Below are 15254 nucleotides of genomic sequence, written 5' to 3'. Positions count from 1 at the left end.
AGATAGATAGATAGATAGATAGATAGATAGATAGATAGATAGATAGATAGATAGATAGATAGTTAGTTTTCTGTTAAAAATAACTCGTTCAATGTCCTGGAGAAGGAGGTAAGCTGGACTATGAGCAGGGAGCAGCTTCACACCTTAAACTTTACAGTAGACAAACATGCAGAGAGCACAGTTTACAGCAGCCTGGGGAAATGATTCCCTCCAAACAAGGAAGGAAGGGTTTGCTGTGGCTTACGGTTCAAAGATGCAGTCATGGCAGCAAGAGCATAAGCCTGCTGGTCACACGGTGCTCTGCAGTCAGGAAGCAGAGAGAGGGATGCTGGTGCTCAGTTCACTTTCTCTCCTCGACTTAGCCCAACAGCCCAGCCCAGGAAGCACCACCGCCCTCATTTAGAGTGTGTCCTCCCACCTCAGTTACCCCAGTCTAGAGTCTCCCTCACAGACCTGCCCGGAAATGTGTCTCATGCCGATTCTGAGTCTCATCAGGTTGACCCATCACAGGTATCTTGGTACCTGCACAGGGCTATCCTGTGGGTTCTCACTTGTTCCTAGATGAGAAGGTCAAGAGTGACAGTGACTCCAGTTTGTCAGGTGATCAAACAGGGACCCTTCCCTGCCCCCCTGGCAGATTTGGGGCCATGGTCAACACTAAAACCAGACCTGACGGAACCAGAACTAAACCAGCTCTCTGATTCTAAGGCCACCCTTGCTTGCCCATGCCTCCCAGGCATGCTGGTCAAGGTTGCTATGGTTGGTGATAGGCTGATAGATACTTGTGTCCATGCATTAATTTCTTTCTCTCATTGTTTGTGCCCCCCACACTCCTCACCACCACTGCTGCCACCCAGACAGCTTAAGGGAAGAGATGTTTGTTTTGTTTCACAGTTTTAGGGGATATCAGTTGATCCTGGCTGGGGCAGCTATCTGTGACAATGGGAGCTTTTGACATGGCTTGTTATATCTCGAAGGATCAGAAAGCAGAGCTAGACTGGAACCATAAGTAGATTCAAGGCCTATACCTAGTGAGTGACATAAACCTACCACCTAGCCCTGTGTCCCAGAGGACTCAAAACCTCCCCAAACAGCATTCCAGCACCCGAGGAACAAGTGTTCAAGCCCATTGGTGGCATTATACATTCAAACTGTAACAGTTCACATGTTACCAGAAACACAAAAGCCCTGGTTAAGGTGTAAATGGAATGGAGCTCAGATTTTAAGTCTGTCTTAGAGGCAGGAGGTCAGGTTGAAAAGGGAGACTGCTGTGTGCATAGCCTTGGCTCATCCTGCATCTTGGCTTTGCAGGGTTATAGTATAGGACTGACATATATTTGTTTCATGTGTTGAGTCCTACTTGAAAGCAAGTGTCATTGCTGAAGCCAGAGACACACACAAGGATGGTATTTATTTAGCAAATAACTTGCTGATGCTGGCATGGTGGCTCACGCCTCATCTGCAAGCCTAGTGCTTGGAGGAGGAGGCAGGAGGATTGTTGTGATTTAGAAACCAACGTAGGCTACATAGCAAGACACTACCTGGCCTACATAGGCCCTGCATACATGTGGTGCACAGACATACATGTCGGAAAAACACGATAAGATGATGATGATGCTTGACAGTTCCTTTGGGGACAGTTGTATCCCTCGCCCCCTTTTTGTTGTTGTTTTGTTTGTTTGTTTTTGAGACATGGTTTCTCTGTGTAGCCTTGACTGTCCTGGACTTGTTTTGTAGACCATGCTGGCCTTAAACTCACAGAGATCCACCTCTGCCTCTACCTCTCCTGGGAAAGGGGCTTCCTGCAATAAGGCAAATACAGAGAACCAGGCTCTGAATGATCTGGGCTGGGGAAAAGCTCAAGGAGTAAGGTGCTTGCCTTGTAAGCACCTTACTGAGTTTCATCTCCAAAACCCACCTTAGGAGTTTCTAAAGCCTCGGTAGCGAATGTAAACTGACATGATTTCTAAATCTCATCGTATTAGAGCTATCCATTTTTAAAGAGAAGCCCCACACACTTGACTCCTAGGTGGTTATAAAGTATATTTTTCTAAGGATATAAAGTGCTCCAGTGTCCGTGAGGTTGAATAGACCGAGCACTGGTGTACCAGCTTTTGGCGAGTTGCCTTAGTGCCTCAGGACGCCGCCTATGTGCGCATGCGCAGAATATCCGGGCTCCCAGCTGGAAATAGTTTGGGACCACAGAATCAGCCAACGTCATTGGTGCAGCTCCAAGGTTTTCTTGAACCGTGGAGGTGTTTCAGTTCAACTCCGTCCTGGGTGGTAGGGGAAAGGGGCGCCACCAAACAAGGACAAGGAGCCGAGGTAGGTTGTATGTAGCATGACACAGTGATGTATATGCACCTCTGGACGCAGAATCTGTACCCAAGAGGAAGCGATTTCTGAGATAAGGTGGCTTTAGGAAAGTTTAAAATACCTTGAGTTTCTTAAGCCGGGCAGCTGCTTATACCTCCAGCACCGAGAAGGCAGAGACAGATGAATCCTTGGAGCGAGCTCCCTGGCTAAAGTGGGCCCAGGCATGATGGCTTACCCTAATCCTGCTACTCAGGAGGCAGAGGCAGGGGGATAGAGAATGCCATCAGAAGATTGCACCCAAGGATCTCCCTCACCTCCACACACACAGAATGTTTTTATTCTGTTTTGTATGTATGAATGTGTTTGCTTGAGTTACGCCTCTACACTACCTGTGTGCCTGGTGCCCACGGAGGCCAGCAGAGGGTGTTGAATCCTCGGGGTGTTACACAGTTATGAGTTGCTGTGTGGGTGCTGGGAATTGAACCCCGGTCCTCTGGAAGAGCAGCTAGTGCTCTTAGCCACTGAGCCGTCACTCCAGCCACAACATACAGATTTTATTTTTTTCCTCATTAGAAAGGTTCTGAAGTCATACCAAAAAGCCTAGTTGCCCTATTGGATCATGACACATGACTTCTGGGGCTGAGCTGGGAGCCAGGGCAAATGTAGAGGTGAAACATGTCCATACAGCCTGATCTTAAAAGAAGGCAGGATACACCAGTCCCCAAGTGACTTCGCGGGTGTTTCTGTGGCCTGCTTTCATGTGTCTGTATTTTTATTAGGCTCAATTCTCTATTGCTTATGATAGTTGATAGAAGGTGTCACTGTGGTCATTCTGACCAATTTGTTCATGACTACAGATATCCTGTTAGCCAGTACTACCCTTCCTGTGTTAACCCCCCAACCTAACCCCAACCCCCAACCCAACCCCCAATCCCTACCTCCCCAACCCAACACCCAACCCCCAGCCTCTACCCTCCAACCCCCGATTTCTACTTCTGCGGTTTGTTAGTCCTCAGGTTAGTCTAATCCGGCTCCTCAATGACAGCTACATGTCCCTCAAGGTCAGGGAGGGTACACAGGCATTGCCACTCACACTGCCCATCCCTAGGAGAGGGGCTGGACTGTAAAGCCAGGCTGGTCAGCACCCCTTAGGCCTTGGCCTTTTCTCCCATCATATGCTTGGAGCCCGCTGAGGCCAGGAGTGGGTACCAAATCCCCTGGCAGTTAGACAGTGATGAGCTGCCATGTGGGTACTAGGAACGGAACCCCAGTCTTCTGTCAGAGCAACCAGTGCTCTCAACTGCTGAGCCATCACTCTGTTCCCCAACACACAGGATTTATATGCGTATATGGAAGCAGAAGGTTTTTGAAGTAACATGAAAGAACCAAGTTCCCTATTGGGGCATGACTTTGGGCCTGAGTGGGGAGCTAGGGCAAATATTCTAAAACAGAAACTCAGTTGCCCAGGCAGGCCTAAACTTGGGACCCTTAACTTCCCCAAGTGACTGAAATTATAGGCCTGCCACATTGAAACTGGCTTTGCCTTTGTCTCAACTAATGGCTTATTGGAAGTGTTGTTTTAGGCATTCCTGTAAGCCCTTCCTGAGTGAAAATTGTGAAAGAATGGCTAAAGAAATACAGTTTCCTTTTGTAGCAAATACAGAATGGTGTCCCACACATACTTTTCCTTGTTTATCAACTCAGGGTGCATTTTATCTGGCCACCCTGAGAGTCCCAATGCCATCTGAAACAATTTGTCATGGATGACTGAGGGTGGCAGGTCACGGTACAGGGAAAAGGCCTGAGATACTGTTACCCAGAGCTCTGGCTTGCTTATCTCTGCATTTGTATAATGGGAGATGAGTTATTTACAGAGCTTCAGGGTACTGGGGAGCTGCTGGCTGAGGCTTCCCAGGAACCCAAGAGCTCTGGTCATGGAGACTGCCCTGTGACTGTAACTTGGGAGGGGTGAGTGGGAACATGGGCTTCATTAGCCTGCAGATATGAAGATGCTGCTACTGACAGGAAGCCAGACAGAACTCTGTTCTGCACCCTCCTGCTGGAAGCCTTAACTGGAATCTTCCTGGATGTTTTAGTGCATGGAGGAGGGTGAGAGAGGGCAGAAGAGGGCAGACTACAGTGTTTCTGTCATTGTCCCCAGGGAGCCAGCCTGCACACTGCCAAAGGATCTGCTGCAAGAGGGCGGGAGGGAGGGGTCCCTCTCCCACCCAGAGGATAGGGGTGACAGTCTTCACAGAGGTCACTGGGCGAGGTCTTCTGCCTCAGAGACCAGGGTGCCCAGCACTGCTGCACTGGGAACTTTTAAGTGACTCTTTTTGGTTTAAAATATCAACATTTTCTTCTTCTTCTTCTCCTCCTCCTCCTCCTCCTCCTCCTCCTCCTCTTCCTCTTCCTCCTCCTCCTTCTCTTCTTCTTATGCTTCTGCTGCTTCTTCTTCTTCCTCCTCCTCTTCCTCTTCCCCATCTCTTTCCCTTTCCTCCCACCCTCCAATCTGTCTCCAGCAAGCATCCTTCTACCCTGATGTCAGTGAAGAGGTACGAACCAGAGCCTTGCGGTATGGCACGGAATGCACCCTGGGCTACCTGGACCTTCTGGAACACGTCTTGGTGGTAAGGAGGGGTGTGGGCAGGGTGGGGCAGGGTGGGGCAGAGCAGTGGATCTTTGTCCCTCTCTGGTGGATGTAGTTGGAGACCTCGTTTCTCCAGGGATACCCCTCTCAGAGCATCCTGCCAGCACCTCTCTTGAGGCTAGGACTATGCTGAGCAGACAGGTCTGATCCAGCACACTGGGCAGAAAGCACAGCCTTCAGAAAGACTCAGTGGGGATGCCAACAATCTGATTTCACTTGGCACCAAAGAGGCAGAAAGAGCTTGCCTAGGGTAGGGTGAGGGAAGGAAAGGAGCAGCCAATGGCAGAGGAGGGGTGGTAAGCTGAAGGTCAGAGAACAACTTAAAAAGTATTGAAAGGTCTCTGAGGCTGGGGAGATAGCTCAGTTGAAGTGCTTACCATGGAGACATGAGGGACTGAATTGGATCTCTAGCACCGATGTAAAAAAAAAAAAAAAAAAGGCTGAGTGAGGCAATATACAATATACATTCCTATAATCTCAGTGCTGGGAGTAGGAGTGTAGTGAGGACAGAAGGGTCCCAGAGTCTGCCCAAATCAGAAGGCTCCAGGATGAGCGCCCGTCTCAATAAACAAGGCAGTGAGGAAGATGCCTGATGTTGACCTGTAGCCTTACATACACTTGCATGTGCACCCACATATAAACACATATATACACATATATGTACACACAAGCGTGTGAACGCACACACCATATTAGGAGATCTTGTTGCAGAGACCGCACGTGCATTGTAAAAATATAGAGAACACAGGCCTCCATGACTGGCTAAAGAGAACCATTGCTAGTGGCCTGCTGGCGGCTTCTGCTATCCTTGAGTGAACGGCATAGGTCACACCAAGAGGGCCTCAGCCTGCTTTACCCACTGTGGAGCTAGGATTAGAAGGCAAAGACAGGGGTTGGAGAGGTGGCTCAGAGGTTAAGAACACTGGCAGTTCTTCCAAAGGTCCTGAGTTCAATTCCCAGCAACCACATGGTGGCTCACAACAGTCTATAATGAGTTCTGGTGCCCTCTTCTGGTTTGCAGGCACATGTTCAGACAGAATGCTATATAAATAATAAATACATCTTTAAAAAAAAAAAAAAGGCAAAGGCAGAGATTCTGGGCAACAGATGTCATAGTTATGCTTGTTATATAAGCCTAAGGTTTGTGAAGACCCTGTTGTCTAGCCATATCTAGAAGTTTGTATGGGCTGGAGGAGAGTTTGTTCAAGAGCCATGGAAAACACAAGAAAATGGATGACATGTCACCTCCCATCTCTGCTCCACTTTCCCCAGATCTAGAAATAAAAGCAAGTCCCAGGCCACCTCAGGTATATAATCCTGTCTCTTGAAGACAACTACCAAGCATTGGGTTTCCTTGGTTTTCTTTGGAACTGGCGCATCACATGAGTGACCAGAAACCCACAAAAGTCTTTCCCTTGCTAGGGTCATCCCCAGTTGAGCAAAGGACCTGGGAACAAGTCCTCACTTGTTGTCCCCAGCAGTCACTGCTTCCTTAAATTATCTTGGGGTGTTAACTCAGGTCTTTTAAGAACTCATTCTGTTCATCCAGAGAACAGCAGTCATTGCCAAAGTATTGTTTGTTGTTACTGGTTTAGTTTGGAAAAAAATAATCTGGTGGTGGTGGTGCACACCTTTAATCCCAGCACTCAGAAGGCAGAGGCAGGAGAGTCTCTGTCAGTTCCAGGCCAGCCTGGTCTACAGAGCGAGTTCCGGGACAGGCTGGGCTACACAGAGAAACCCTGTTACAGGGGAAAAAATGTTTTTTAAAGATTGTCTCAGGTTTTGAACCTTGGGCTTCCAAATGAGCCAAAGAAAGAACACCCTAGGCAGAGGTAGGAGAGTCTGTAGCCAAACTAGAGAAGACTTGGTCGATGAATAAAGCCAGAAAGGCTTCCAGGGGCATCTTCTTCTGTATGGGACAGTGCAGCATCCTTCATTGTCCTCGGGGTATATGTCCTATATACTATATGTTGTATGCTTTTTCCTATGCATATTAGATAGGACAGTTTAATTTAGATCAGAAACAGCAAGAAATTGCTAGCAATCACTAGTAGAAAATTATAGCAGTATACTATAATAAAAAGTATGTGAAGGACCAACAAGATGGCTCGCTGCGTGAAGGTGCTTGCTACACACACATGGAGACTTGAGTTTGCTACAACCCATGTAAAGATGGAGGGTGAGAACTGACTACAGGGAGGTATCCTCGACCTCCACAGGCATGCACCCCACCCCACCACACACACACACATACACACGCCTCTGCCTGGTAGGAGGTAAGGGATCCAGCATCTCTGAGAACATTAGAGAAGGTCCAGGAAGCATCTCCAGGCCAAGCATCCGGGCACCCTGAGTAAGGGCTGTCTAGGCGCTGTGTCCGCTTCCAACCATAGGATGATCAGCAGGAGGAAGGTCGCCAGGCCTAGGGGATGACACCATGTGTTGAGGAAGCTTCATGAGGCGCGTGCTGGTGTGGGCTGGAGCCTAGGGTGAGGGGTAGCACCTCTGCTTGGGGATCCCCCGTAAGAATGGGCTGCGTGAGCTCTTCCTGCGGCCGCTCACGGGGCACATGGCCAGTATTCCAACAGGGTCTTCTTGAGATTCCCGTGGAGTTGAGACTCTGCCGTCCATGTTGCGGACTACCCAGACCATCGGTGTACCTGCTGATGGTGTGCCGTGCCTCTCTCATTACTCCATACAGCTGTTGTCCTTGTCAGCCATACTTACGGTACACATAGGAATGTGCTGCTTCTCCGAGACTCTTTAGAGAACTGGCCGGGCCGGAGTGAGACCATTAATAGAAGAACCATGGCATAAAGAACCGTGGCATAAAGCCAGTGTTACAAAATGAGAAGAACTCATCCCATCTGTGCAACAATAGTTTTTGCACTACGGGGCTAGAGGTGGCTCAGTGATTAAGAGCACTTGCTGCTCTTGCATCGGACAGGGGTATGATTCCCAGAATCCATGGCCAGGCCCACAGCTGCCTATGACTCCAGCCTCAGGGGATCTGATCACCTCTCCCCGCCTCTGGCAGGCAGGCATACATATTCATACGCATATACATATTCATATGCACACTATGCATATTCACACAGACATAAATACATGTAAATAAATAAGAGGGGTTTTTTTGTGTGTGTACCTTAAAGGTATACATGCACTTACACACACAGTCAAAGAAACACAGCACATAGAATGTCTTTCAGACTGTTTAAAAGGAGATACCAAACTAAGAGCACCTGCCTAGAGAACCCCACTTCTTCCTTTTTTAAAAAATCTATTTTACAGCCGGGTGCGGTGGCGCACGCCTGTGATCCCATCACTAAAGAAGGCAGACACAGGCAGATCTCTGTGAGTTTGAGGCTAGCCTGGTCTACAAAGAGAGTCAAAGACAGCCAAGGCTACACAGAGAAACCCTGTCTTGAAAAAAACAAAACAACAAAACCCCAAAACAAAGAATTTAGTTAGCCTTTGACATACACAAGGTCTAGTTTAGGCAGAGCCACCATGGCTGCTCTGGGAAGCTCCTCAGTGCCCTCGGGAGTGCGTTGGCCGTCTGCATCTGCTTTGTACGCTCCATCCTAGAGGAGTCTATCCACAGAGCAAGATGCAGGCACCAGCTCCCAGCTCCATGCTGTTGTAGCTGGAGGTCTGGGACAGGGTGAAGATTCACTTCCCTGGCAGAGCTTCAATCTGGGTTTCTCTGTACCCTGACATCAGAAATCCTGTTGACTTAATCACAGAATTGAAAATGGAAGAACTCTTCTCCTGGCCATCTAGAGCTAAGACACCTTAACCCCGTGCTGCTCTCTGCCTTAAAGGGCCATCTGGTCCCAGAAGTGGCACTTTCTGTCTACCTCGAGAGCACTTCTCCCAGCCTGAGACATCTTCAGTCATTGCAGTTTGATGATTCAAGGGCCTCAAGTTCCCACACCTGTAACTCCCCTCAGCTTTAATGAGACACAAGTAATAGAGTAAAAAGAAGCACGTATTTCACAGTCTATTAAAGCACCGGCGTAATTGAAATTATGAATATGTACTTCTCACCCTCACCTGATTTTCATTATCACAGATTTGTTTGCATTTTCTACACTTTGGCCAAAACTCATTGTACAAAATTCTGAAATAACTAATTTGTTTTTATTGTTATTAAGAAGATTCTTAAACAGGGCAGTCGACCCACGTTTTCTAAGTAGAGTTGCAATGCTTTCAATTCTGTCTATATTGGCATGTAGATTATATGTTGTCTGAGTCTTGTTACATAGCCCAGGCTGGCCTGGCACTTGCTATACCTCCATCAGCCTTCCAAGTGCTGGGATTATAGGCATATGTTACTGTGGCTTCTCTACGTGATTTTAATTTACATTATCTTTTTTTATTGTTTGAAAATTTCATGCATGCATATAATATGTTTAGTCAAGCCCAATCCCTTTTTCTCCCATCCAGTTCCTCCCTTACCTTCCCCACTAACATTCCCCCCCCTCAATTTTAAGTGCCTTTTTTAATTTAGGAAAGAGTGCTCCCAGCATGTGCGGGGGTGGGGGGACCATTTGCTGGAGCACGGGTGTCCTCCCTGGAAACTGGCTCCTTAAGCAGCCACCAATTGCAGGCAGCTCCTCAGCTAGGGGTGGGATTTGGTATAGGCCCCTCCCCACCATGATTAGATTTTGGCTGGCTTGATCCTTCACCGGGCTTGTGCATGCCATCACAGCCGCTGTGAGTCTGCTGCCCTGTCATGTTTAAGTATCTTTTTAATAAAAATCCTTAGGTCTTTGAGAATTCTATACAATAAGTTCTGGCCATATTCAATCCCTTGTCCAGTTTTCCCCAGATCATCCCCTTCCCCTTCCCTGTCCTCTTTGGTTTTTTGTTTTATTTTCTCATCTATTCAGTCTAAATCTAAGTGTCTTTTTTTTCTGCCCTTTTGCCCTCCTTTCTTTTAAAGGTTTTATTTGTTTACATGTACGTACAGCATTTTGCCTGCATATGTACTTGTGTACCTGAAAAAGGCACCAGATCTCACTATAGATGGTTGTGAGCCACCATGTGGTTGCTGGGAATTGAACTCAAGACCTTTGGAAGAGCAGCTAGTGCTGTTTTTTTTTTTTAATATAATTTTTTATTTATTACAATTTGTTCACTTTATATCCCAGCTATAGCCCCCACCCTCATCCTTTCCCAATCCTGCCCTCCCCCTCCCTCATCTCCTCCCATGCTCCTTCCCCAGTCCACTGATAGGGGAGGACCTCCTCCCCTTCTATCTGACCTTAGCCTATCAGGTCTCATGAGGACTGTCTTTCATAGTCTTCCTCTGTGGCCTGGTAAGGGTGCCCCCTCCCTACCTCAGGGGGAGATGATTAAAGAGCCAGCCATTGAGTTCATGTCAGAGACAGCTCCTGTTCCCCTTACTAGGAAGCCCATTTGGAGACTGAGTTGCCACAGGCTACATCTATGCAGAGGTTCTAGGTTATTTCCATGAATGGTCCTTGGTTGGAGTATCAGTCTCAGAAAAGACACCTGGGCCCAGAATTTTTGGTTCTATTGTTCTCCTTGTGGAGCTCCAGACCCTTCCAGATCTATCTCCCCCTTCTTTCATAAGATTCCCTGCACTCTGACCAAAGTTTGGCTAGGAGTCTCAGCATCCACTTTAATACCCTGCTGGGTAGAGTATTTCAGAGGTCCTCTGTAGTAGGCTCCTAACTTGTTTCTTGTTTTCACCTTCTTCTGATGTCCATTCCATTTGCCTTTCTGAATGAAGACTGAGCATCTTGCCAAGGGTCCTCCTTCTTGCTTAGCTTCTTTAGGTGCACAGTATGATTATCCTATATTATATGTCTAATATGCACTAATAAGTGAGTATATACCATGTGTGCCTTTCTGCTTCTGGGATACCTTACTCAGGAAGATCTTTTCGAGATCCCACCATTTACCTGCGAATTTCATGATTTCCTCGTTTTTAATTGCTGAGTAGTATTCCATTGTGTAAGTGTACCACAATTTCTGTATCCATTCCTCCATTGAGGGACATCTGAGTTGAAAAATTCTCAGCTTACTATGGAATAACAAGAAACCTAGAATCACTAAAGCAGCCAGTGCTCTTAACCTCTGAGCCATCTCTCCAGCCCCCTTTCTATAAGTCTACTTTGCTGAAAATGTGTGTTGAGATCTTCTCCCTTTTAGTGAATTTTTCTTACTCAGATTTTAGAGTTCTGTGTGTTTTCCTGAAACAGTTTGTCAGATGCATGCTCCCTGGCTTCTCCAGGATATGGCTTGTCTTTTTATTGTCACAGCCTACAGACACAGCAGGGGAGACAGATGTGTGTTACATGTAAGAAAACACCAACCTTGCGCCGGTCAGGGGAGGAAATTTACCATGAGGCTCGAGTATTGTAAAAGCAAAAACACACCCTTCACATCTGAGCTGGTAAGCCTTGAGGATGAGCTGGCAGGAAAGATGAAGATGATTGAGCATTTCTGACTTCCCAAATCATCACTCACTTTGGGGACTATTTCATTTCCTGTTAACCTCTCACCTTGAATACGAAGTTCACTCTCTGTGTTACACAGTCTCATTGTACCAGGGTCTTCCCTATTACCATCACACACACACACACACACACACATTAAATGATCCTATTAAGATATTAAGATATAAGATACTTATAGTGCATAATTAGTTGGATTTTGGTGTGCTTACATAAATTGAGTTCAGAATATGCTTATCGTTCATGCTACTCCTGTTTTCCATTGCAGCATGTAGAAGTGTAATTAGCATATTTATGTTGATTTATGTCCTGTTTTCCTAGCTCACTTACCAACTATGGAAGAGTTTTGGTTTTGGTGCTGTTTTACAGATGCCTTAGAGCTTTCTATATGAACGCTCATCTGCTGATAAAAACAGCTCCACTCTCCCTTTCTGTGGGGATCATTAATTGCTTTTTCTTGCATTACTGAACTAGCTTAGAATTCTAGTTCAGTGTTGATGGAAGTGTGAGAATAGGCCTCCTTTAGTCTTCAAACTATTTAGTTTTTATTTTATGTGTTTGTCTGCACCATGCACACTATCTGCATGCAATGCCCGTGAAGGCCAGAAGAGGGCATCAGGTCCCCTGGAAATGAAGTTGCAGATGCTTGTGAGCTACCCTGCGGATTCTGGTAAAAGAACCCAGGTCCTCCGCAGGAGCAGTTAAGTGTTCTTAACCACTGAGCCATCTCCAGTCCCCTCACCAAATTCCTTATCTTAGGGGAAAAGGCCTTTCATCACTAAGTATAAGTGACCCTACCTCACTTTTAACTCACATTCATGGTCTTTGCCCACAACAGAGAAATAATTTGACAACGTCTGTGGATTGGTTAGCAGGTCACAGCCTGAGTCATAACCATTATTCAACTAGAGCAGTAGAGCATTATTTTAGACAAAAATGGTGCTTAAGAAACAGTTGGGGAGTTTTCTTTTTAAATCCTGATATCCAGATTGTACCTAAGAAATGCTATTAGGATCCTTTATATGATGATATGATGTCACCACAACTCTGTGTAGGAAAAGACTGCTACACTCATTTAGTAGGTAAACTGAGACAAGGCTCAGAGACCAGATAAGTAGTTGGTCTCAGGATTAGACCAGTGTATCTTCGGTTCCAGAAGACCCACTTTGTTAGATGGCCTGCCACTGGCTGTGTTAGAAAGCAAAAGATACACCTTTCCTCAACCTTCCCAGGACTCTAGACCTTTTCCGGAAATGCCCAAGGAAGCTGTTCTGTTAGGACTTGTCTGTCTACTGTGTCGATCTTTATTTTTCACTCATTTGTTCATTCATTCCCATACTGATATATCAATATGTGTGTGTGTATATGAACATTTACATATATAAATACACATGTATATAAATACGTATGTGTGTTTCCAGCACATTGTCAGTTCCTACCAAGTTCAAGGTGCCTTCGTACTTTTATTAGAAATCACTTGATTGACCTTGTGTGTAAATCTAGTAACAGGCTCTTCAGCATTGTCGTGGTGTCTATAAACTGATACTGCATCATTTCGACTACAACTGTTTTGGTCTTTGAGAGAAAGAATGAGAATAGTATAGCAAGTAGACTCATAGAGCATCATTAATAAATGTAAAAGGTGACCAGAGGAACTGGAGAGGTGGATGGAGGTTGAGTGTGCACTGGGCAGCTCACAGCTGCCTATAACTCCAACTTTAACGCCCTCTTCTGGTCTCCATTGGCACCTGCACTTAGATTCACATAAACAAACACACGCACATGTGCCCGTGTGCACACACAGACACAACTTAAAAATAGAAGTTTTTTTGTTTTTTTTTTTTAAATAATTACCAGAGTAAGGAAGATGGAGAGAGATGTATATGAAATAATACTCAAAATGATTGGCTCATAGGTTTGAGTACATAATGTAATGTCATCTGTATTTTGGTATGTCTGGGGCTGGTCGCAGTATAGCCCAGTAACTCCTCTAACCCAGTTTTTTACTGCATTTCCTTTGGGAGCATGGTCAAAGGCGTTAGGCCTAAGGTCCGAGAACCATCTCATTCATATTTCTGAGAAATGATGTTACCTGACCAGATTTTTTTAAAGGATGTAGGACACCAAGAACAAAATGGACAATAAATGAATGCCTATTGCATTTTAGGCCCTGGATGAGAAAGTTCTCATGTGTTCTTGATTTGGTCTGTGTATCAGTTCTCAGAGACAGACATTATCCTAGCTTTACAGAGGAGAGACAAGGTTCTGATGGTTGTACTAGTCACACCAGTAACCGGTGAGGCCAGGTCTGGACAGGCCTGTCTCACTCCAAAGCCCATGCTTGCTTCTCCGCTCTGGGGCTCCATGATTGTCCCGCAGACACCTCAGGTGTGATCTGACCGTATTAAAGTATCTGAGGGTTTTCCATTGTGGAACATGGAGAAGAGAGGCAGAAAACTGTGTTCAAAGAGAATTTCAGAATGAGGAAGGGCCAGGATGATGCGCCTCAGAATTTAACTCCTTAGGAGAAGGTGTTAAGGAACCCTTGCCTCAATTCTTAGTTCCATTTTTTGAAAGGGTACAAGAAGAGAGTGTCAGACTTCACCCTGCAATGCTGGTTGGCAGTTCTGGTACCTTATTAAATAACCACTATAACAAAAATATAACCTTGAAACCTGTGGGGTTGGTAGGAGGGCACAGAAGGCAAAGGTGCTTGCCACCAAGCCTGGCAACCTGAGTTTAATCCCTGGATTCCACCCCACATAGTGGAAGGAGAGAACCAACTTCTGTAAGTTGTTCTTTGACTTCCACGTGAACATGTGGTGCACTCGAGAGCGCAAACATAATCAGTCAAGAAATAAGGCCAGCTGTGATGGCACACACCGTTGATCCCAGTGATTGGGGGAGGGGGTAGCTGGATCTCCATGAGTTCAAAGCCAGCCATATCTACATAGGATAACCAGGACTACATAGATATGCCCTGTCTCAAAAAAACAAATGAGTAAAATGGATTTTTTTTTTGTATGTTTTGTTCTTTAACTTTGAACTAGGTCAAAAGAAAGCCTATCAAGACAATGTCTCACAAGCCAGACTGTGGTCAGAATCCTAGAACCGGGTTGTTGGCTCCACAATGACTTTTCTGAACCGTTAGCTGTTGCTCATGTGGGGATTTTGCCTGCCGCCTTACCTCCATCCCACATGCTCTCTGGTTCCATGTTTGCGCTGTCTTAAGTCCAAGTTGACTGTTGGCCTAAGGCTTCTGTTCTCACTCACAGTGTTCTTACACGTAATTTTTACATTTGTGTATTTGTTTTGCCTAAAAACAAGAAAAATGAAGGCCAAGTATGGCTCAGCCTTCCGATCTTTGCTAACTGTGTCAAAGGGGTCCATCGAGGTACCCGATTCCCATCTTCACTGTCGTTGAAGCCTAGCGAGTCTGTTGTCTCTCAAGAGCTTGAAGCCCCTAGAGGTGTTCCCTTCCACCAGCAGGACTGTACCCAACCAAGCATCAGCCCTCCTCACGCACCTGACGTGTTCACCACCCACAGATCCTTCAGAAGCCAACCCCAGAAGCCAAACACCAGCTGGCTGCTTTCTCCAAGAGAGTTGCTGGTGCTGTGACAGAGCTCATCCAGGCAGCGGAGGCCATGAAAGGTAGGTCCTGCCCTCATGTCATTCCTTAGAGAAACCAGATGGGTCCTTCTTCAGGGATGCAAGCCGGAGTGGGAGTGAAGAGCATAGAATCCTTCCTTCCTTTCTTTCTTTCTTTCTTTCTTTCTTTCTTTCTTTCTTTCTTTCTT

General features: G+C 46.2%; 1 protein-coding gene across 2 annotated transcripts in view; it reads left to right on the top strand.

Moving 5' to 3' along the window:
- Tln2 (talin 2) overlaps window positions 1–15254 on the top strand; it is a 401214-nt gene that overhangs the window by 361825 nt on the left and 24135 nt on the right. For both annotated transcript variants that reach the window (XM_055597884.1, XM_055597875.1), the window contains exons 52-53: window positions 4839–4946; window positions 15003–15108. In XM_055597884.1, coding sequence (XP_055453859.1) covers window positions 4839–4946; window positions 15003–15108 — 214 coding nt within the window. The remainder of the gene's footprint in view (window positions 1–4838; window positions 4947–15002; window positions 15109–15254) is intronic.

This window comes from Psammomys obesus, unplaced genomic scaffold (assembly GCF_907164565.1).
Source record: "Psammomys obesus unplaced genomic scaffold, mPsaObe1.curated_primary_1811, whole genome shotgun sequence".
Classification (NCBI taxonomy): Eukaryota; Metazoa; Chordata; class Mammalia; order Rodentia; family Muridae; genus Psammomys; species Psammomys obesus.
This window is presented reverse-complemented; position numbering and strand designations above follow the sequence as displayed.